The sequence below is a fragment of the Podarcis filfolensis genome (genome assembly GCF_964270895.1).
Source record: "Podarcis filfolensis genome assembly, chromosome: 13".
In the NCBI taxonomy this organism is placed as follows: Eukaryota; Metazoa; Chordata; class Lepidosauria; order Squamata; family Lacertidae; genus Podarcis; species Podarcis filfolensis.
In genome coordinates this window covers 44668867-44693975 of record NC_139615.1, presented here as the reverse complement: position 1 = coordinate 44693975, position 25109 = coordinate 44668867, and the positions used below count along the sequence as shown (strand labels likewise).

The window sequence follows — 25109 nt, the reverse complement described above, 5'->3', positions numbered from 1 at the left end:
AATACAAGCAGTTTTATTTTCAACTTCTTTCACAATAATCCGCAGCATGAAATTTGCCTTTTTCCATGGCTGCTGCATGCTGGGTTACGGTTTTCAGTAAGCTCATGACCCCAAGATGCCCTTCCTGGCTCAACGCTGCCAATTCATACCCCACCAGTGTATATGTGAAGTTTGGATTTTTTTCGCCCCAATGTGCATTTCTTCACACTTACTGACACTGATCTTCCTTTGCCAGTTTTCATCCGATTTGGGGAGATCATTTTGGAGCTCTCTGCAGACTGCTTGTGACATAATTTGGTGTCACCCTGGCTCACTGCTTGCCCATCATGCCAGATCATTTACAAACAAGTCAAAAGCATAGCTCCCCGCACAGATACATGGAGGATCCTACTACTTACTCCCATCTATTGTGAAAACTCACAACCTAACACTATTTTCCACTTACTGTTACTTAGCCAGTTACAAGGTTTAAAAGACGACCCCTTTCTACCTTTCAATTCAAAACTTCCAGGGGAGTTTACAATAATAATGCTTTCCACCAATTTAACCATATTCAACGTTACGCTGACCTGCAATTTCCCGGATCCTTTAAAAATGTTATAACAACTATTTTTAAAATTCTCTGACAGGGAATCCACTTTTTGTTAGAAGACCATCAATTTTAAACTCTAGTTCTTTCTGAACTCTCTGCTGAATGCCATCTAGTGAGCTGTTAACTTTTAGTTTGTTGATAAGCCCCAAAACCTCATCTCATCACCTCTGTTTGACTCAGTTCTTCAGCATTCCTGCCTTACATCTTCCTCAGTGAAGAGATTCACAAATAATTCATTCAGCATTTCTGCAATCACCCTATTCTCTTTTAACATATCTTACACCTCTTTGTCTAATACTCTAACCTCCTCCCTGGCTGATTTCCTGCTTCTGATGTGCACCCAAAACCAGGAAGGACCAAAATTACATTCATCTAACTTACATTAACAGAGCAACACAATTAATGGAAGTACCTCCTACTTGTTACACACAATTAAACCTATGGAACGTTACAAAAAAAAAACAAGCTTAAAAATGCAAGCTGACTAAAAATATAAATATAAATATAAATCTTCATAAATGCAAGTCAACCAACAGTTACTAAGCTAGGAGAGAACTACAGGGGATGGATTCTTGCTATAATTGCTCTGTCACCCATGCTTTTCCCACAAGGCATCTGACAGTCGCTGATGTTTTTCACCTGTATACACTTCTCCCTCCCCATGGAGGGAGATTCAGACTGCCTTTACTGATTATCTGGTTATGGATTTTTCTGATTGTTTTACTTTACTGCTTGATTCTAATTCTCACACAGTTATTGTATTGTTGTGGGTTATATATCATAATCTGCTTCAAGAGTCTTGTGGAATATTTTCAGAAAATAAAAATTATAATGCCAACCCATGATGTAGTGACAATCCAAGAGCAAGTACTTTGAAGATGTCATATCTTTGGTACCTAAATCTTTAAATTAATTGTAAACTGGGAAGCAGTTTCATAACATAGTTGCTTCAATCTACCACAACAGTAGATGCACAACTATGATGCCTACAAACATTTTAAAAACATGGAAAAATCAACTGCTGTTTTGGAAACTGTAGACGGCATGTACAACTACAAGAGAAAAGCTAGCCATGCACAGGGCATTTAATTGTAGAAGGGAAACTGCATACAAAAATGCTTTCCTACTTTCATTTTCCATGATTTCATCAAGTGCATGCATTGCTAAAAAGTATTCCGTAGCACGCTGAAGATGCACCTTTAGAAGTGAACTTCTAAAAAGTCTTGCTTGAGTCAGAGAGGCATTCAGCCTTTGGTGTCTGACGACTGTGGTATGGGGTGGACTATTTTACAGATTCAGATTGAGTAAAAAATTCAGATTAGTAAAAAAAAAAAAAAAAACCCAAGCAAATTCAGTAACATAAATTACAGAAGCAGCTTTCATTCTCCAGATCACAGAGGCATAAAACTGCTGCTGCAGTGTCATCCCCAACCACAAAACACACACTCGCTCAATTCCCATCTCTCTCTCACACTCTCTCTCTCACACACAGACTCCAGAAAATGTTCATTGATCATGCAGCACTTTATAATGCGCAGTAGGCCTTTATCTCCTGCACTGCTTCCTCTCCTCCCAGCTCAGCATTATTGTAACTGAGAATTCTATTAGTCGGCATGCTATAGACATATTAAAAAAAAAAAACCCTGCCTGACCACCCGGCCAAGCTGTCATATTTAAGTAATAACTTGCAAGTCTGCAGTCACTGCACAGTGCATAGGCCATCACCTACTTTGTAAAGACACTGCTAAACAGCACTTCACCTTTAAAACGGCAGTCAAGATGTGGCCGTGTATTTTACTTGGTAATTAATTTTCTGTTGCAGTTGAATTGATGTCAAGACTAACATTAAAAACAATTCTGCTCCCTCAAAACTGAAATATAAAACATATGTTTTCTTCCAAATAATTAAGTATGTCGGACTCAGAATCTAACATGATTATCTGCCGATGTGCAGCCCCACCTTCTAACGAGTTAATCTAAAGGTCACAAGCAGGCAGGCGTAATGTGAAATCCCAGACTCCTCTTTCTCCCTCCCTCCCTCTCTCCCCCCACTGCATATTCCACATCCACAATTTATAAACACTGAATGTTCCATTCTCGACTGATCTAGCTGCACTGCAAGTTAATCTTAGCACATCACACACGTAACAAGGACTCTGTGACTTGCCTTGAAGCACAGCGTCGCCCGAAAGGGACTTTTTAAAATTATCGGCTTTCAAATGCACCCTGCAATATGCAAAAAAAGCAAGCCCTACCTCGAGAATGTCTTCTAAAACATACGCTTCCATTTCAGCCGCTGTCTCCACCATGTTTTATCAAACTGCCATGATTCTTACTGCACTATGATTAGATCACTGCCAGTAGGAACACTCCTCTGTGTCAGCAAGGGAACAGGAAATGGAATGTTCTATTATACCCCTCAAGCAGCTTTACTGCTGGCAAACCAGGGATCTACCAACAGAGCAGGGGTGACTCACTGGATATCTTTTTTTAAAGACACAGCTGCTCTTTTCTGGAAGCACACAAAGCAAACACAAGTAGATTTATCTTATTTTGCAACATCCTTTTCTGGACGCGCGTTTGAATTGGAAATAGAAAGCCAACTCTTCTTCTTCTTTTTTAAAAACCAAACCATCCTGGATTAGCATTTTTTAAAACTTAATTGCAGTTCACCTGCACCCAAGAATCCTGCATGCTGTTCTGCTTAGCTCTGTCAGATATACCACAGAATACCAGACACTGAATGAATCTGTGCTTAATAAATATCTGTGACAAATTTCCAATACTCTGCTCATCCATTACAGCAAATGACAGAACTGCCTGAGTCTTCTAAAACATGAACATTCACGTGTTTACATGGGATAGCTCTCTTCCTAAGATTATTTCATACCTAACACAAGCTGACCTACAGAATAATACAAACACCGCCTCTCTGCAACAAACCTAACTAATCTCAGAGTTATATGTACTCTGCAGTGGAAAAGTTTAAAATTCTGTGCCCAGGCAATGCATTATTCTACAGTACAAAAAAGCAAGACTCAGTTGCATCATCTAGTAATAAGGGCTTATGAAGACAAAGTATATGCACTTCGCTAAGGGTCTAAAAAAAGAAATATATTTCCTGAGAGATCTATTTAAGAGGCACCTGGTCAATCTACTGCCATTCCAGAATGCACGTGAGATAGTAGTACCACAGGTATCTATATATGGCATACAGGTGAAAACTAGCTGCTTCTTTTCCTTATAATATTTCACTATTGTTTTATTGGGAAAGTGTGTACAGTATTGAGGTATTTCTGATTGATGCCATAAAGTATGATTTTTCTGAATCAGGAAAAATCCATTTTTAGAAGTTCTGAAAAGAGGGGGGAAGAAACGAGATAAGAGTGATTATTTATACAAAGTCAGTCCCGGTAGTGTTGAAGGACCCTTGATTTCTAACTCAGACTTAGCATAAAGACGCACTTTACTTCATTGCCAGTAAGGTAAAGGTAAAGGGACCCCTGACCATTTGGTCCAGTCGTGACCAACTCTGGGGTTGCGCGCTCATCTCGCTTTATTGGCAGAGGGAGCCGGCGTACAGCTTCTGGGTCATGTGGCCAGCATGACTAAGCCGCTTCTGGTGAACCAGAGCAGCGCACAGAAACGCTGTTTACCTTCCCGCCAGAGCGGTTACCTATTTATCTACTTGCACTTTGACGTGCTTTCAAACTGCTAGGTTGGCAGGAGCAGGGACCGAACAACGGGAGCTCACCCCATTGCGGGGATACGAACCGCCGACGTTCTGATCGGCAAGTCCTAGGCTCTGTGGTTTAACCCAGAGTGCCACCTGCGTCCCTTCATTGCCAGTACCATGCAAGAATATCCCAAAGTGAGCCTTCTCCATGCTGTCCTAACAGCTAACAGCACTTAAAGGTCAAGAGGCTGTCCCTGAAAAGAGGAACGAAACAGTCCCAAGGCTGACCTCCAGAATGCCAAAACAAGTGTCAAACAAGGCTACATTCTGGAGACTGTATGAAAAGTTCCTTCCTGCTGCTTAACCTTAGATCTACAGCCTCTAGCATTGCAACAGTTACAACACATTGACTATTAAACACAGCCCTGTCTAAGGCAAGGCTACATTGTGAAAGCTGTGAGGCAACTCTTCCTTCTAGACCTAGATTGCAATCCAATGCGTGTTTATTTGGGTTATCCCAGGCTTAAAATCTGAAGCAGACAGAACCTGGGCATTTCCAGTCTCAGGTGTACCCATTCAGAAGGAAAGAGCAGAAAAGAAACTTAGAAAAGGATAGACTACCGGGGGGCAGGTGGCAGAGAGAAGAAGAGATGAGATGAGCAACTGTAATCTGTAGCCTTATGTACAAGGCTCTACTAACAGCATTCTACGATTATGAAAAACAGAATTAGGAAACAGAATAACCAAATTCATAAGGATTTCCATACTGTCTGAATGGCCATTTTCTGGATTTGAAGTAGGGTTGCATGCCTAAAAACACATTTAATTAACTTCTGCAACCCTTATCTTCTGGAAGCAATTTAAAGGGCACATATTTGTCAAGAATAATAATTGCATCAATGAGAGTTTAAAGCGTGGTTTGCTGCCAACACTTGCTAATTAGGATTGACATGATAGTTGCAACATCATTTTAAATACTCTTCTGTCCAATATTTACATGTATTGGAGGACGTGATCAATTTTTGTGGGAAAAGAAGGGGGAAATATTTGCTGCTGTGAAAGAGATGCGGTTCTAATAAACATTTCACTGGATTCCACAGAGAATTATTGGGTTGTAGCCAATGTTAGTCCCTCTCAGAGTAGACCTATTGAAATTAACGATTTACTTGGGTCCATCACTTCTAATGGGCCTGCTCTGAGTAAAAGTTGAATATAATCCATCATTTCTATTTATAGGACATTTTGACCACTCAGTCCCCAAAGTAGGGAAGAGACTATGAGATATTGCATTGAGGAACACCGTGAGATAGGTACCCTTCCCCCCCCCCGCCCCAGGTTCTGTCCATGGTCACTAACAAGTGATGTCTCAAAATTCCAGAGATAGGCTCCTAATTTATACCAGGTCTGAACAATTATCCATGTTTTGCCTTATGGTCATCCCCTAGCTAGCAGGGCCACCTGAGTCTCAGGTACAAAGCCTTCTCCGTCACGCTTCCCAAAGCAGAAATGCTAAGGATTACAAAAAACCTGGACCTTAGGTGCTAATGGCACATGTTCTATTTGTGAGCTGCTTGCAACTTGTTTTTACATGCCAACTTATCAGTAGCCTAATGCAGCCTTGCTATATGAAACTTGCCTGCACCCCTGGGGCAAGCAGCAATTGCATCAGGTGAACACCAAGTGGCAAACAACACAGCTCTTCTCCTCTTGCCTTGAAAAGAAATAAACCGGGAACAGTGAATAACTGGACAGTGATCTATATACCACCTTGTATTTAATACAGGGCAGCACTAAGGCTGCTGCACATGCAAATTGAGACAGGAAAAAAGTTCAAGAGAAGCATCCCCCTAGTCACTTTCACCATGGCAAGCGATCCCTTGAAGTGAGTGTGATGAGGAGTCCCAACCTTCTACTTTTGCTCAGGGCTAGGGAGGGAAAGTGCAACACCCCTGCAGCACTGAACCTAAGAGCATAGGTCAGTTACAAAGAAAATCCTTCCCTTGAGACTGGCAGCTTTGGTGGTGGGGGCACTCAGAATGCCTGCCCATCCAGTGCCAATATAAGGTCCAGCCTTTTCCTCCAGCTCTGTAGACAAAGCTTGGGAATGCCGACTTTGGCATCAAGCACAGAGCACTGGAGAGCTCAGATAGATAGCCTACCTGCTCAACACAAAAATAAACTCTAACCTCTCTCTTTGGCTCGGAAAGAATCTGGGGGTAGTTGACTGGATGCTAGACAGCCAGTGTTCCAACTTCCCCTGACTCCACACCGCAACAACTTACTCAAGCTTGGACCTGAAGTAAAGGGCTCATCCACAAAGTTGAACAAACATGGAGATGGTCCACATTTCTTCCTTCTCCAGCTTTATACTTGTAGTGTGGGGAGGCAGTGTCCCTGACACTGTTCACGGGTGCAGTGTGAAGCCAAAGGGAAGGGGAAGGGAAGGTTCTGGCATCCACCAGTTTTGGCTGGACAACTAAGACCAGCCAAAATTTGTGGAGCCCTGTGTGACTATTTTAACTTGCCACTGCAATCATGCTTGTGCATACACCTCAGTGTCCTTCTGCTTTAATGTCAACTAGCCCTTTTAAGGCAGCTGAAAGACAGAGAGATCTTCCCCTGTGTTCTGTCTCCTACTCTCTCTCTCTCTCTCTCTCTATATATATATAAATATATGGACAATCAGCACAGGAATCTATCTGCTTTGTCACTTCCCAAGGATTGTCGGAAGTACCAGCAATGGACAGGAGAGCCTAGAGAAATAGCTCAGCAGTAGGACAACTGATTTGCACGTTGAACATTACAGGTTCAATCCCAAACATCTCCAGGTATGGCTAGGAGAGACCCTAATCTGAAACTCTGAAAAGCTGCTATATACAACAAATGGTTCAATGGTATGACTCAGCATAAGGGAGATTCCTATGTTCCTCATTAAGTGCAAGACTGATATATTAAACAAGCTCACATGGTGTGACACAGTCAAGAAAGGATTTTCTGACTTCACAAATAACAGCAAAACCATGGTTTAGTCATCAGGACCATGGCTCAGGCTTACATATTCTTTATTCCCTTCCTCACTTCTTGGTTTGAACAAACCATAGTTGGTCTCTAACACTGAACTAGAAACCATAAAGCTATGGCTTCCAGTTCTGCATTGCAGGCCAACTGTGGTTTGTGAAAACAAATGGCAATGGCAAACTGTAATTTACCCAACCTGGAAAGAAAAGGAGAGCGTCTGAAGAGTGCAGACCTGAGGCACAGCCCTGAAACCATGGTTTTGCTATTTTAGGTGTACATTCTGCAGAGAAACCTGGGTTTACTGCTACTTACTGCACAAAATGGCCCTAAGAAGACGAGACCAAGTAGCACATACTGTATAAACCCAGCAAATCTTACATAAATTTATGCAAAAAGGATGCAACAGACACCATACCAGAACAAGATAGGGTGATGTAACCAGTGGGCCTCAGGCACCACCTTGCAAGACCAAACAAGCCAGCTGTTACGAGGCTGCATGGACATAAAGACACAGGGAGTCATTAAGTAATGAGCCCTACCTTCCCTTGCTACATTCTCACTGTACATCTAAGAGTGCAAAGCTCTAGTACTAGAAGAAGCTCACATAGCACCAGAACAAAGCAAGAGAAGAAGAAAAAAGCAGAATGGACTGCCTGGCTTTTCCATCTCAGAACGAAATATTCTTTAAAAAAAAAATTATTGGAAATTTTATTTACAACATAACACAAACCCCCCACCCCCCAACACAGAAATCCACCCCCATCAGACACAAACATAACAAACAACAAGCATAATTTACAACAATACAAGCAACCAAATAAAAGACTTCCTTTATCCTGTTTCTGGCATCCTTATTTACTTCTTATAAGCTGTTTCCTTTATGAATAATTATTAAGATTTTTCCAATTATAACTTAAATATCCACAAAGTCTCCTGCAGACATTAATCGAAACAAGTCCAGGTATGAATTTTAGGGCACTGTTTTGTGAAGTATTCTCTGCATTTTCCCCATGCATTTTGAAATTATTGTCTAGTATGATCTCTAATTGCCTCTGTTAATCTAGCCAGTTCAATATACTCTAACAGTTTGTCTTGCCATTCCATTTTTGTTGAAACAATTTCTTTTTTCCAGTTTTTAGCAATTAGGATCCTTGCCGCTCCTGTAGCGTAGAAGAATATTTTCTGATCTTCTCTTGCTATACCTGCATCTGTTATCCCTAGTAGAGCGATACAGCTTCAGTGACTGGCTCCACATAAACGCGAAAGAGGAGCCGCTGGCCACTGAAGCCGCACCACGCTGGGCTCTGCGCTCAGTCTCCTCCTGATTATATGATGCTGTGTGCTACATGCACATGACGTTACACACGCACATGACGAAGCATACATAATGTCACACATGTGTGATATGTGCCACCGCCCCCCAGTCTTGGACGCAAGTTAGTGCCTCTGCCTCTCCTTGAAAATATTCCATTCCATTCATTTGTTTTAGACTGCAAACCTGAGAGCAGAGGCTGTTATAGGTGACCTTTGAAAACTTCTCTTTGTTTTGGCTGAATTGTGGGATAACAATACTTTAAATAAAATAAATAAAACGATTATGATTAAGAATGAGTTGTAAGCTTTTTTACTATGTTCCTTCGGTCGCTGCTGCGAACAGTTTCAAAATTACTATAGACTGCAGGTTCTCCTGGAAATTGGGGGTGGGATGGGGGAGTTCAACACAACGTTGTTGGGTTTTTTTCCAGGTCATAACTGGAGCCAGGTAACTACATGCTTCCAACAAATGATACAGAGAACCCTGAGGTCTGTGAGATATTAAATCCAACATACTTTGTACAGTGGTACCTCAGGTTAAGTACTTAATTTGTTCTGGGGGTCCGTACTTAACCTGAAACTGTTCTTAACCTGAAGCACCACTTTAGCTAATGGGGCCTCCTGCTGCCACCGCATTGCCAGAGCACGATTTCTGTTCTCATCCTGAAGCAAAGTTCTTAACCTGAAGCACTATTTCTGGGTTAGCGGAGTCTGTAACCTGAAGCATATGTAACCCGAGGTACCATTGTACATACAGTGGTACCTCTGGATGCGAACGGGATCCGTTCCAGAGCCCCATTCACATCTTGAGTAGACTGCACGGTTCGCGTTTTGCCGCTTTTGTGCATGCGCAGGACGTCATTTTGAGCGTCTTTGCATGCACGAGTGGCGAAACCCGGAAGTAACGCATTCTGTTACTTCCGGGTCACCGCGGAGCATAACTTGAAAGCGCTCAACCTGAAGCATATTCAACCTGAGGTATGACTGTACTGTGTGCAAAAGAAAATGGTAACTAAATTAAAGCCAGTGTGGATGCCAAAACCAGCAACTACACACATCTCTCTCTCCCTCTCTCCCCAGACCCAACCCCACATCAATTATGTTTAAAGCGAAATGCATCATGGGACTTCATCCCTTAAGAATTCTGGATCAGGCAAATGGCCCAGTCCAGCGTTCTGTTCTCACAATGGCTATCCTGATGGGAAACGAGAAAGCAGGACGTGAGCACCAGGCCTTCTCCCCTCCTGCAGTTTCCAGCAACTGGCCCACTCATCCAAGATGTCAGCTAACTTAGTCTTACAAATTGCTTGGCAATGAAAGCTGGTCCTCACCGCATTCTTCTCACTACAGCTACTATTACACTACCCTAGTTGTGAAGCTGTGCCACTGCCCCCATCCCTTGGCAGAACTATGGTGGCTATACATTATCTACTCAGGTATTTTAAGGGCCAGGGTGCACTTTCCTCTTTCCCTTTCCGTATAAATCTCCACTAAAAGGAAGAACACATTGATTTATGAACTACAGGAGGAATTCAATAGGTACTAGCTGCCTAGAATGGCAAGGAAACCTTCACTGCAGGACAAGGAAAGGCTTCCATCTTAGGACAGGGAGTTGAACTGAATGTACTAAGGCATTCACCCCAAATCTTAATGCGTAATTTTAAATAAAATAAAAAATAAAATGGGAGAACAGCATGGCAAAGGATTGGCAGAAACATGTCACTTCTGATGTCAGCTTCCCTCCACTATTTTAGTTAAATGCTTTATTTACATGTTTGTTTTGAGAATAAAACCTGAAGTTGTAACCATTCCGGAAGAGAAAGCAATTTTATCCATGGTTTCAGTGTTTCTGTAAAAGACAACAAAGCCAGGTGAACCATTATTTTTTACTCAAGACTTAAATGTCATTTTTTCCTTTTCCTTTACAGTGGAGCCTCCGGATATGAACTTAATTCAACCCGGGGGTCCGTACTTACCCTGAAAAGTCCATATTCAGAGGCGCCGCTTCTGCGCACATGCAATAGAACGCTTCTGCGCATGCACAAAGAGCACTTCTGCACATGTGTCTGGGATGAAACCCGGAAGTATACACTTCTGGGTTTGCCGCGTTCACAACCCGAAATTACGTTACCCGAAGCTAATGTAACCCAAGGTACCACTGTATTTTTGTCAAGCTTGAGCATCATATGGGGTTCAACAGCACTTGTGAAATTACAACAGGCATAGGCAAACTCGCCCCTCCAGATGTTTGGGGACTACAACTCCCATGATCCCTAGCTAACAGGACCAGTGGTCAGGAATGATGGGAGTTGTAGTCTCAAAACATCTGGAGGGCCGAGTTTGCCTATGCCTGTGGTACAAGGTCAGCATGGAACCAAACTAAGAATCGCATTTGCTATTTTTATTTCTCTAGCTCCAAAGCAATGGAATACATTGACTTCATTCACTAAATAAATAGATGCTTTTTATTACTCCCATCAAAGCAGTCTTGGCTCTCTCTTATTGACTCTTTAAAGAAAGTACAGGGGTGGGGTCGGGGAGAAAAGCTGGGGGGGAAACTTCCTAAATATTTTCTCTATACAATGATGTCATTATCAGCATGTATACTAAAAGTGATATCACTCCTTCAAATGCCTTTACTTATATGGCCAAAATGCTAGCACCATGGTACTACAGCATGTTTTCCGAATCTTGGGTCCACAGATGATGTTGGACTACAACTCCCATCAGCCCCAGCCAGCATGGTCAATGGTTGGAAATGATGGGTATTGTAGTCCAACAACATCTGGAGACCCAAGATTGAGAAAGGTTGTGTAACTGGAGGAATATATCAGCATGCTTTGGGAGGAGCGGTGGGAACAGAGGTTTGCCAAAGACAAAAGTACAGGGGGGGGGCGTGTTTAAAGAATAAATGTTCGTGTTGAATGGGCACAGAATAGCCAAACGGAATAAACGGAACTATTTATTTACAACATTACTTACAACATCCTACCTCCAAGAAGCTCTGAGTGATACTCATAGGCTGTCCCCAACAACCGCCCCCATCCCTGCTTTTATCCTCCCATACCAGTGAAAGGTAAAAAGATAAAGGTAAAGGACCCCTGACAGCGAACGACTCTGGGGTTGCGGCGCTCATCTCGCTTTACTGGCCGAGGGAGCCGACGTTTGCCTGCAGACAGTTTTTCCGGGTCATGTGGCCAGCATGACTGAGCTGCTTCTGGTGAAACCAGAGCAGCGCACGGAAACGCTGTTTACCTTCCCGCCAGAGTAGTACCTATTTATGTACTTGCACTTTGACATGCTTTCAAACTGCTAGGTTGGCAGGAGCTGGGACAGAGCAAAGGGAGCTCACCCCGTCGCGGGGATTCAAACCACAACCTTCTGACCGGCAAGCCCTAGGCTCAGTGGTTTACACCACTGCCCCACCCATGTCCAGTGAAAGGTAGGAAAGGCTTAAAGACAGCGGATGACATTGAGCAACTAAAGGAGCTTCATGACTGATTATGAACTGGAATCCAGCCCAATAAGCTGAACCTCAATAGTTACAAATAGATCTTTCTGTCCTCTGGACGGAAAGTGGGGTAAAAGGACAGAGCAACATAATTTTGTTGCCATCCAATCTGTGCTGCTGCAAAGGTGTTGAATCCAAGTTTCAAATGCAGAAACATAAGTGATCATAGCACTGCTTCTGCATTTGAATGGATTACAAACCAAGCAGCACAGTTAGGGTCTGGTGTTCGAAAGGTATTTTCATACATTGCAGAGAACAAAAGAACATCTTCAGGTATTCCTTGGCCAAAGGAATGCAGTCTGGAATTCTGCCAAGGATATCTCTCCTGCAAAATGATGGCAAAGCCTCTGCACAACATAGCCTCTGGACTCAGCTGCACAGCTGCAAATAAAACGTTTTAAATGTGTTGTAAAGTGCACAATACAAACATGACACTAGATGGCGACAGTGAGCTATGCAAAATTCAATGTATTTTTCACAGCGTTTTTATGTGTGTGTAGATTCCACCTCTGACTCAGATTCCCCCATCTTCTGCAGCATGTGAAAGAAATGGTCTATGTTTGGAAAGACACCCAATTTGGGGGCAGGGGACCTGACATATGATATGGTAGAAGCTTGTTTCAGTTTGGGCAAACCTTCAGACTTTAGAAGGTCGTGATAAACATGATGACAAATACAAAGAAACAGAAACAGATAATGACAATGTAGAAAAAGAGACCGATTAAATTTCATGTTGTGTTCACTGAAACTTATTTCCCCTCTTTTTCTCATCTCCTTTTATGTCTGCTTGACACTGTGGGGGATTAGAGAAGACATAATAATTTTCAGAATAAAAAATAAATGGTTTTACAAAATTAGTGGTTTCTGTTTTTATTTTATTTTTTTTGCCTGCTCCTTATTAACGGCCACAAGCAAATAGTTGCCAGATTCCTTAAAGTTCAGCAGCCTGTAACTGTTGCCTGAATAACCTGTACTTTTAATATGCCAGACATTATATCTATGGTAAACATAATACATTTTATGCTCAAAAAGTGGCTTTTGATATGTAAAATACTTTTTAAAAAACCATACTGCATTTAAAAAATATTTCCCCCAAAATCCATTTTTCCCCATGTGTTCCCATGGTTTCAAAATTTCTGGAAATTTCACAACTCTAGATATCATACAGTAAGTGAAGAATAAGCAGTCTTTAAGTAAACAAAAATGAACTTTTAGTTCTTTAAGATCACAACAACAAAACCCAAGTAGTATAAGAATCTGACCTCTAGAAGAACATATTTAAGAAAAAAGATAACACTTCGGTATTTTATTTGGCTGCTTTATCTAGAGTTTGATTTGGTTAGCAAAGATATTATGATTGACATATATTGCTTTTTCTTTATTTACAGCCTTTGTCAATAAGTAGCTTTGCCAGAATACCACCAGCAAGTCTTTATTTGGAACTTATCTGAAATATTACATAGAAGAAAAAGGTGCAATCTTATGCTGACTATATGGCAGCTGAGAAGCAACAGGATTTGCTGAATGCCTCCTTTACACTCACAGAGTGCCAGAAACGCCACTGCCACACAAAAATGTAGCATCTTACATCTGCAAAACAATTCCTCAGCAAAGATATGCCAGCAGAAGAGTTTAAACAGTGCACTCATGGGCAACAGAGAAGTACTGTTACATCATTCCCTATGCCCCTTCAATCACACCATGTTCCTGTAAACAGTGCAACTTTACACCAGAACCTGGCACCAATAAGTTGCTCCCATCAACTTAAATGAAAGGGGAGAATTAAAACAGCCACTCGCATCAATAGTTGCCACAACAGAGCATAGGATGTAATGCAATTCAGCACCCAATCAAAACACATCACCATCAATATATAAACCTCAAAGAGGAAGACCACAACTCAGATGATAAGAGTTTACGGAATGGGTTTTAATTCCCTGGCCTCGTGTAGTTCACACTTCGAGTTTACAAGCAGGAACTCTGCTGATGTAAAACTATGAGGAAAGGGCGTTGTGCACAAAACAGAAGGTTTCCATAGCCCACATGGCTAATGTTCCTGAGCTGAGAACCCCACTGGATACCCGCCACAGGACCCCAGGCACACACCCAACACCAAACTCCATTCCCACAACTAAGAGTACCTGGAGAAGGCACCCAACACAGATAAGCAAGGGAAGAGGAAATGACACATTGCAAAATTTAACTGCTGGGACTGTCTTGTTTCCCCCACCTTGTTTTCTGTAACTGAACAATGGTATGTTGTTTGAACTGACCCACTCCAAGACCAACAGCATGGACCAGGATTCTCCTGGCTGTTTCTTTATGGGATTAGTAACCTACTTCCTCCAGGGCAGTTGCCTGTACCCTTGCAAGCTCCAAGACAGGTAAGTGTTCCTGCCATGAAGCTGGTACAATCAGGAAAACTACACCTACTATGTTGTTGTTGTTTAGTCGTTTCGGACTCTTCGTGACCCCATGGACCAGAGCACGCCAGGCACTCCCGTCTTCCACTGCCTCCCGCAGTTTGGTCAGACTCATGCTGGTAGCTTCGAGAACACTGTCCAACCATCTCGTCCTCTGTCGTCCCCTCTCCTTGTGCCCTCCATCTTTCCCAACATCAGGGTCTTTTCCAAGGAGTCTTCTCTTCTCATGAGGTGGCCAAAGTCTTGGAGCCTCAGCTTCAGGATCTGTCCTTCCAGTGAGCACTCAGGGCTGATTTCCTTAAGAATGGATAGGTTTGATCTTCTTGCAGTCCATGGGACTCTCAAGAGTCTCCTCCAGCACCATAATTCAAAAGCATCAATTCTTCGGCGATCAGCCTTCTTTATGGTCCAGCTCTCGCTTCCATACATCACTACTGGGAAAACCTACTCTGCTGCCAAACCACTGTCCCAAGCACAAAAGGGTTGCTGGGGTGGCCAGTCAGCAACCCTATGCACATTTCTTTGCCTTTCAGAATCTCTTCCATTCAGGATCCTGTTCAATGAAGGCCATGGCTTCATCACATATGTTATCTCTTTGTTGCTAGAGTATGGAATATAACTAGGGTGATCTCACTTCAGCTGGCTTCAGAATGGGACGGTGGCGGAGGGGGGGGGGAGATGAGTGATATATCTCTCCCCTCCCCTGCGTAATATTAGTACAGAACTGCTCTGCAAGTTTCATACTTCTAAGTTTTAAATAAATGTTATGCCATGTCTATTGGTCCCAAATGAAGGTTTTTCGTACTGTGATGCAGAAAAATAAAAATGATTAACAGGGTAATGCTATACTTGTACCCAATGAGGTAAATGGGTCTTAGCTGGACGTAAGTATGAATAAGATTGCTGCCTAAATTCTTCTATTAATAATTGTGTAACAAAGAACACAAAAGTTAATGCTATTAAGCCGTGTTTTTTAAAAATATATATACCATATTTTTCCGTATATAACATGGAAAAATGGGGGAGAGATTGCCAAGAGTTGTTGAGCTTTTGGGGGGGGTTGCCGCTCACCCGCCTTATCGCAGCAACCAATCGCCCACCCAATTGCCACAGCAGCCAATCCCCAGCAGTCACCAATCACCCATCAAATCACCGCTTACAATCTCCTATTCCCAGGGGCAACCAATGGCCCGTCCACCCTCTGCAATATCCATGTATAAGACAACCCACAATTTTTATTTTATTTTTTTTAAATAAAAAAGCATCATCTTATACATGGTAAGGTAAAGGTAAAGGTATCCCTGACCATTAGGGTCCAGTCACAGATGACTCTGGGGTTGTATGCTCATCTTGCTTTACTGGCCGTGGGAGCCGGCGTTTGTCTGCAGACAGCTTCCAGGTCATGTGACCAGCATGACTAAGCTGCTTCTGGCTAACCAGAGCAGCACATGGAAATGCCATTTACCTTCCCGCCGGAGCAGTACCTATTTATCTACTTGCACTTTGATGTGCTTTCGAACTGCTAGGTGGGCAGGAACTGGGACTGAACAACGGGAGCTCACCCCGTAGCGGGGATTCGAACCGCCGACCTTCTGATCGGCAAGCCCTAGGCTCAGTGGTTTACACCACAGCGTCACCCGCGTCCCGTCCTTATACACGGTGAAATGCAGTATATGGATGACAGACAATAAGAAATAACTGGTCATGCTAGATACAGATATTCAGTGTGATATTCCCCACATAATGGAATAAGGAGGATATTAAAGCAAAACAAACTAAGATCTCTAAAATAAAAAAGCAGCATCAATATCACTACTGAAATTATCTCAGGCTAAGGTCAAAGGCAATTTTGTTATACAATGTGAGTGTAAGAGGATGGGGAAAGTAGGTGGCAATGTCACCTCCAAGAAAGTGAGAAAATTATTAAGAAGTTCTGACAGGCAATACTTGAGGTATTTGGTCATGAAGACTTTGGAACATGCAAATAACTGTGCTTTTATGTTTCATTAATAGTTCATTTGCCCAGTGAATTACTAAAATAGTGTGCATTAGATCTAACAGAGAGATCCAAGAAAATTCTGTTCCCTTGGCTACAAAACATTGCAAGTGCCTTAAACTATAAATGCGATCCTACCCCTTGAAACTCTTTCAGACTGAATTTATTCCAGTTTGAGAGATAAAGCTACACATAGTGGCTTATAACTTAGGAGTGGCGCTTGGGGGGGAATTGTCATCGCCCCACTCCTTGGTGTGTGGAGTGCCTCAGGGTGCGATACTCTCCCCGATGCTTTTTAACATCTTTATGCGCATGCACATGCGATGAAACCCGGAAAAATACTTCCAGGTTTGCCAAGTTCGCATCCCGAAGTTTACATATCCAGAGGGATACATAAGCAGAGGTACAACTGTATTATTATTTCAATAGTATATAATAGAACAATTTTCATGGGGAGGGAAAATGTGGCTAATAATAGCCACATCGGCTTGAGGGAAATTCACGCAAATGTATTTTCCTTTATCTATAAAGAGATGTCTAGATATGATTGGTGCCAGAAAATCTAACAAAAAGCAGTTATTAACCAAAGAAATGGCAGTGTATAATTACAGATTTATAAAAGATGCAAGTCCAGTACTGTGTCCAGCTTCCTGGTAGACTTGGATGTGCCACTTCCTAAGGGTGCTTGCAAAACCATGGTGCGCAACGCTTATGCATGCAGCTGAACAGCAGATTCATTTTGGGATGGGGGATAAAGAGGGCTGTTAAACAAGGCCCATCTTTGCTGCAATCTGAGCTGTGTTCTGGATGGGTGGTTTGCCCCCTAGAATATTCAAACTACCAAGCAGCAGAAAATAATTTTTCCATGGAAATACACCTGGAGGGAGGAGCAACACAGCTGGAGTAGCTGCTTTAGTAATCAAAGTCACTACATATATCTGCCCTGCATGTCTCTAAGCCCTCCCCACCCACCCCCTTCTCCTAGCATCTTTGTTAACAGAAGTGCATTATATAGTCACAAAGGAAATAGCTTGCTCTGTGGTGCCCATCTCCAAACTGCCCTCGCTAAGGAGACACATCACGTGTTGACATATCACCTTTCTGACACCAGATTAATACTTTCTTACTTGTACTAGTGACTGCTAGGTTGCCTTTTGATTTGGTTTTTCCACAATCCTGCATTTCTGTTGTACATACAGTGGTACCTCGGGTTAAGTACTTAATTCGTTCCGGAGGTCTGTTCTTAACCTGAAGCACCACTTTAGCTAATGGGGCCTCCTGCTGCCGCCACGCTGCCAGAGCACAATTTCTGTTCTCATCCTGAAGCAAAGTTCTTAACCCAAGGTACTATTTCTGGGTTAGTGGAGTCTGTAACCTGAAGCGTATGTAACCCGAGGTACCACTGTATTGTTTTAACACTTTTATATGCTACCCTGAAATCTTTCCAATGAAGAGTAGTTAAGAAATTTTAGGTAAGCAATAAAATTACAGTTAAACAAATATGCTGGATTTTCCCATTGTTTCCACCAGGCAGCTGTCCCTTCTATCCTGTGGTTGACCTTCCTCCAAAAAAAGTGTCAAAAGGAATTAGGTAGTCTAGTCTTCACACAACGGAACGATCAATCTATATTTTGACATAGGTCTACAGCAGATATTGCGACAAAAACTTCTCACTTCAGAACGTGTTGTTTGTGAAGGTGAGAAAGAGAGTAGTATGCTACCCTATGTCACATGCTCTCTCAAGAACGACAAGTCCCAAGACCCTTGCATCCTGATGGCATTTCCTCTGCACAGGCAGGAGCCAACAGAGTATGACAGCTAACTGGCAGCAGGAGGGAGAAACAGGCAGCATAATAATCAGGAACAATTAGATCACAGGAACAATAAGAGTCAGTGCTGCTGGTAAGGTTTACAGACCGTAGAAAATGTGAGTAAACAAGTTAGGCCTCTGGTCTCTAGGCTCCACAGAAAAAAAATGATAGTAGATCCCAAGATGAAGAGTGTCTAAAGCAATTTTGTAAGAGTAGTATATGCATGTTCCAAACTGCCACGTTTGGCTATAAGTACAGTTCAGGCAGTGGAAAACGTAAGAAAGTCTAAGCAAAGAAAAGAAACTAAAAAGACAATTATCAAAACATCCTAGTGGTTCTTCCCTCAACCTGCAGTGAAGATTTCTTGGCATTTCAATTGCCACCCTCAAAAAATTCCAGAATTGCATCAATGGTGGCCACATGGAGCAACACATCAACTGCAACCACTGATCAAAATATGGGCCGTCATGACCACAGGCATTATAATAGTGATTCCATAAACATCAATTTTTCCTTTGCATTTGGATGGACCTTGTAAAAGAATGCAGGATGAATGCAGAAAAGTTGGAGGAGGAGCCTGAATTATTGACTTCTGTGAGACACTACAGGAACACTAGAGAAATCATAGGTTTGTTGATGCAGTCGTCCAAGGCCACATCAGTAGTGCTGTGCATCTAATATAAGTCATCACACTAGGAAGGAAGCTCCTGCACACTTAAGATTCTCATAGATGAAAATCAGGAGCCTGACTGGGAGATGACAAATATACCATCCATGTGAAATGAATACGACAGAAGATTTAGATCATTCTGTACAGACTGATACTCACAGTCTAACAAAATAGTTTTAACTGTGTTTTCATTTGGAACTACTGTTAGCAATAGCTTGATAGAAATGTAAACTGCTGCTCCAGAGAAGCGGACACGGAGCAATGGATCCAAACTACAAGAAAGAAGATTCCACCTAAACATTAGGAAGAACTTCCTGACAGTAAGAGCTGTTCGACAGTGGAATTTGCTGCCAAGGAGTGTGGTGGAGTCTCCTTCTTTGGAGGTCTTTAAGCAGTGGCTTGACAACCATATGTAAGGAGTGCTCTGATGGTGTTTCCTGCTTGGCAGGGGGTTGGACTCGATGGCCCTTGTGGTCTCTTCCAACTCTATGATTCTATGATTTATTTGGAACTACTGCTAGCAATAGCTTGATAGAAATGTAAACTGTTTCTCTTTGGTTTTGGAAGATGCTGGAGATAAATTACCACCAGTTTTAATAATGTTTCAGAACATTTAATAGCACCTGGTTTTAAGTTTAGTCCACAGAACTCCTATCTATCCTGTAGAACCTATTCGCAAAATAGTTGAATAGTGCTCCTTCTGTATTCTGCAGTAGGTATCCTGTGCTTAAAACAAGCCCCTACAGGGTAGGATATTTCTCCTCTCAAGTTTCTAAAAGGGAATCAAGAGCAAAGAACCTAGCTAAAACAAACAGAGCTATTTTAAGGCCATACAGCATGTTTTTTTCAATACAAATGCTACAGTCGCACAGATTTAAGAAAACCATGCATTAATGCCGAGTGCTTCCTACCTTAAAATTCTAACAAAGCAATACAGCATAGATATATTGTGGCCTTCCCAGCAGCTGAATACGGAAGCATTAACCAAGTGCACATTTCAATGGGGTCGAGGACAAAAACATGCAGTTGACATCATGCCGTCACATTCATCACATAGCTATACTGACTTGGGAATACATTATAGCTTCTCTGCCAATGGCATTGAGTTGACCATGAGCACTCTCTCAGTCGAACCTACTTCACACCCTGTCAAGAGGCAGAAATGCTGCTCCAAGTTACTTGGAGGAAAACTGAGATGCACATGTATGAAAAGAATTAATGTGGCTGCCCAAAAACTTCTTTAAAACTGCACTGGATGTAGAACAAAGCAGCCTACCTCCCATGATGTACTGTAGAGCCACTTCATGGTGGATTATTGCACAAAATATCACTACCAACCTTGTAGCAGCCTCTCACCTAGCCACTGGGGACAATAAGAATTGCTTCCAGGTAACCAAGCAGGGAAACTCTGCTACGGCTGGTCTGTTTGTCTTTTAGGCCACGAATGCTTCCGCAGATGTGAGTGGTTGGCCAACAATTGTTTATGTAAGACAGAAACTGAACTTTACAGCATATCCCTAAGAAGCATGGGCATAGTACTGAACTTTACAGCATATCCCTAAGAAGCATGGGCTTTCCATATCATAGATGCTGTCTTCTTCCCACTATTCCCACTGGGAATTAGCTTTCTTGACTGCACTCTTCAAACAAAAATTAAATGGTGGCCCACATACCTCTGTCCTATCCACCAAAATCTACAATTCTGTCAAATCCATGTCAGCAAGATTCTGATAGGTTAGGAAATTGATTTCCTTGGAAGCTGACAATACTACCCTGTATTCAATCTTAAACCTTAACCTATGTTCCTTTTCCTGCCTTTTTTAGCCTAATCTCAATATTTATTTCATAACCAGTGTTGGGGGTGAGGTTCCAGGGATTGTGTGTAAAGTCAAAATTACATTTAGCCAGAACAATCCTAGAAGTGCCCCTGCACAACCATCCCTACCATTTTGGAGTTGGTGAGCTAAGCTAGTATCAAACGCCACGCTGGGCTCTGGGAACCTCACAGGGTCCACACAGAACCTTTCCAGAGCTTGGTAAGCAAGGCAGAGAGCTTAAAGGTGCTTTCAGTGCCAGGAAAGTGCAACCAGCTGGCCGCCGAGCGTGTAAAGCTGTGATCACGCAAGTTATATGTGTGCAAGATACGAGTCAACTGTACCTGTCTTGTCTGAATTAAGCCTCAGCTTCTTAGCCCACATCCATTAATATACACAGGAACTCTAGTTTCCTTGCCATTCTATGGAAAGGAGCCAAGTATCATCCACATATAGAATATGGCATATTCTTCACACTCACTGATTTAAGTGGGATATGCTTTAAAGGCTTTTTTCTTCAGGGAATGAGCTAGCCAGTGAGGGAAGAACTTCATTGTATTAACTGTGCATGAATCATATGAACAAATCTATGCTAAATTATACATGGCCTGTTTCTATTATATAAATAGCCACACCTTGGTTTTAAAAAAGCTAATGATGCTCAACACAATATATTCCCACCAGCATGCTGCTTACATTTATTTAAATTATATGTATGTTTTTATGCACTTCTTTATATGGCTCAAGAGTCAATTGCACATATAAAAATCAAATTGGTGGGAGACTCACAACTTCAGAGACATCAAACTTTTAAGTATATTAAGTAGTTATGGGTTTTGTAGCACACCAATCAAGCATGCATCAATTGGTCAAAACAGAGGAGATGCCTACAGATAAGAATTACCTCCATTTGAGTTTTAAAATATGGAGCCATTGCAACCACACTTACCTGGAATTATCTGCAATCTGAACCAACCGGACTTATTATTAGAATCATGTTAGATTCATGCTGTAAGGCTGGAACTATATGGATTCATACTAGGAAATTAATCTCATAAAAAAGCAAACAGCCATGCTTAAGACAGAAGGCAACAGGGGCTGAACAACCAGCACCTAAAGCAGGGATAGGAACCGGTGGCTCTTCAGATGTTGTTGAGTTACAACTCGCATCAGCCCCAGGCATCACAGACAGCAGTCAGGGATGATGGGAGTTGTAGTTTACACGGAAGCGCGTGCCACGCAAGTACAAAAGACAGCGCTTGAGAATAGTCTGAGACGCCTATGTCTTTGTTGGCACCCATCAGTCTCAAGAGACAATGGAGTGCACCATCAGGGGTGATGTTAAATGTTGCATTAGCAGCTCCCCAGGGTGCACGCCTGAGCAGTGTGTCCTGAGCAGAGGTCCTGGGCTAGCCAGATGACCCCCCCCCTCATTCTCATTGATGTGGTCCAAAGGAAAGCGGAGCAATACGTTTGGCACCAGCTTGGTTGCTGTAGTTGCTGACAGGGAGCGTACAAGGCACCATCCAACTGTCTTAGGGTCTCCACTCTGGATTTGTGTAGGGTTTACTGCTTAGCCTTTTCTTCTCCTGAAGATATTCCTCCAGGCAGCAGAGCTTTAGGATCAGAATTTTCCTTCTCCTAGATGAGTTGAAGAGCCCCATCTGCCCCTTGCTTCCCTCTGCAGCACATGCAGAAACTGCCTTTATTTAGGAGGCAGCAGATAAGAAACTAGCTTTCGAAATAAAAACTGATAGAGAAAGCATCTAACACACCTAGCAAGCAGGCCTCTCTCACATTGCCTCCAAGAGCCTTATGCATGTTTCTAGCTCAAAGAGCCCTTTTCCTTTCCCCCAGCCCATAGCAGAGGCCACTCAATTTACTGACCCACTCCAGGAGAAAGCAAGAGACATGTGCAAGTGACTGCAACCATTCCCATGGATCAAAAACCCAACAGATCCCAGCAGGGCCTTGTCCTGAAGAAGCACTTCCAAGATCATTGCAGCCTGTAAGACTCCCACCGGGGGTGATGACAGCTGTGGTTTGAAGCTTGCCACAGCGCAGCACAGCTTCTGCCGGGACATTTGTTTTGGGGAGAGCGGTGGCGGCAGCAGCGACAGCTCCAAGCCCTGCTGCCAGCTTTGGGGTGCAAAGCGGATTCAGGCCGCGTGGGCCCCATATCAACCCTCCCCAGTCCAGATCGACCCCCACTCATGCTCTCTGACTCTCCCCCCCCCCCCACAGGCAACATGAACTTCCTGACTGTCAAGTAGACTGGTGGTTTCGGTCCCTACACTGAGCAAAAAGACTCCTGCATTCCAGGGGGTTGGGCTAGATGACCCTGGGGGGGGCGCCCCTTCCAACTTCACAATTCCACGATCCTCCTCAGGGAGGCGGGCAGCAGGGCTGAAGAAGCCCAACGGGGCAGATGCCTCCGCCTGGCTGCGCTCTCCTTCCACCCGGGCAAAAAAAAACAAGGTTATGAAACCAGATCAGAGGCGGGGGGGGGTTGGTTTGGAGAGGCTCCCCTCTCCCCTTCCCGCCCCGGAGACCCATTCAGGGAGATGGGGGGGCAAGAGGAAGAGGTGACCCCCCCCCCGGCCATCCCCACCCCCACCCGACGACCCACCTCAGACACTTCCTCCTCCTCCTCCTCTTCCTCGTCGTCGTCCTCGTCGTCTTCCTCTTCGTCCTCCTCCTCCTCATCTTCCTCCTCCTCGTCGTCGTCGTCGTCCTCCTCTTCCTCGCTGCTCTCGCTGCTGCTGCTGCTGCGGCCGCCGACGCCGCTTTCCCCGCCCGGCGGTTGCGGCTGCTGCTGAGGCGGCGGCTGCTGCCTCCGACGACGCCGGGTCCAGCTCCGCTTGGCCGGCGGCGGCTGAGGCGGCTGCTGCCCGTGAGGAGGCGGCGGCGGCGGCGGAGGCGCCTCGCCGCTGAGGAGAAGCAGGTCGCACACCCTCGCCAGCCCTTCGGGGTCCCCCTCGCACCCGCCGCCCTTCACCTCCGCCTGGGCGGCAGCCGCCAGAGGAGGCGGCGGAGGCTCCATGGTCGCCCGCGCCACCGCTCTGCCGCCGGCCCGCCCGCGCCGTCTCGCAGCCGGTCACCTTCTGGAGCCGTCGCGGTGGAAGTGGCGGAGGTGGGAGCGGGGAGGGAGGCGGAGGAGCAGCAGCTCTCGCGAGACCCGCAGGCCAGCGCCACGGCCCGACCCGGCTCGCTCCGGCGCCGCCCGCCCTCAGGCTTGCCGTCAGGACTGGACCCGCCCCCCGACGCCGACGCCGCGTCGCTTCCGCGCAAGCGCAGACGCCCTCGGCCGCGGCCGGAACGAGCTCTGTGAACACCAACAGGGAATAGGTGGGGGGGGGGGGGGCGTTGTTGTTCTTTAGCTCACCCTCTGCGCTTGCGCCGAGGTTTGGGTTTCCGGGTGGCGGTTCGTGCGTCATCGCCGTGCGCCCTTTCCGCGCCGGTTGGTGTCTGCGCACGAGAAGCGCTGCGCTGGGGGATCTCTGAGTTGTCAGTCTGGAGTTGCCGCCTGTCCTGTATGATACAGGGTGGTCCTGTTTTTCCATGTAAAATATTTCGTCCTGTATTGATACAGTTTGGTCCTGTGTTTCAGGTCTTCTCTCTCTCTCTCTCCCTTTCTGCCTATATATATATATATATATATATATATATATATACAGTATATACAGTATATACAGTATATATATATATATATATATATATATATATATATATATATAAAAAACTATTTCCAGTAGCATCTTAGAGACAATTTATATATAATCTCTCTCTCTCTGTGTGTGTATATATCTGCCAAATACATATGTTATTGTTTAGTCGTTTAGTCGTGCCCGACTCTTCATGACCCCCTGGACCAGAGCACGCCAGGCACTTCTCTCTACCACTGCCTCCCACAGTTTGGTCAAACTCATGCTGGTAGCTTCGAGAACACTGTCCAGCCATCTCGTCCTCTGTCGTCCCCTTCTCCTTGTGCCCTCCATCTTTCCCAACATCAGGGTCTTTTCCAGGGAGTCTTCTCTTCTCATGAGGTGGCCAAAGTCTTGGAGCCTCAGCTTCAGGATCTGTCCTTCCAGTGAGCACTCAGGGCTGATTTCCTTAAGAATGGAGAGGTTTGATCTTCTTGCAGTCCATGGGACTCTCAAGAGTCTCTTCCAGCACCATAATTCAAAAGCATACAGGGCAGCTGTTTACCAGCTTCCTCTGGTACACAGGCCGAGACCCTACCTGCCCATGGACTGTCTGGCCAGAGTGCTGCATGCTCTGGTT

The 25109-nt window shown here is 44.0% G+C and overlaps 1 protein-coding gene across 7 annotated transcripts in view; it reads right to left on the bottom strand.

Annotated features, from left to right (window-relative positions):
* The window catches only part of ANKRD17 (ankyrin repeat domain 17), a 102242-nt gene extending 78009 nt beyond the window's left edge, over positions 1–24233 (bottom strand). For 2 of the 7 annotated variants that reach the window (XM_083582296.1, XM_083582298.1), the window contains exon 1: positions 23455–24233. In XM_083582296.1, the coding sequence (XP_083438422.1) occupies positions 23455–23868 (414 nt within the window). In that variant the 5' untranslated portion in view covers positions 23869–24233. Of the gene's footprint in view, positions 1–2847; positions 2997–23454 lie in introns of those variants that run through there. The other 5 variants (XM_083582297.1, XM_083582301.1, XM_083582300.1 and 2 more) reach the window with 5 other exon arrangements.
* Between the last annotated feature and the right edge of the window lie 876 nt (positions 24234–25109).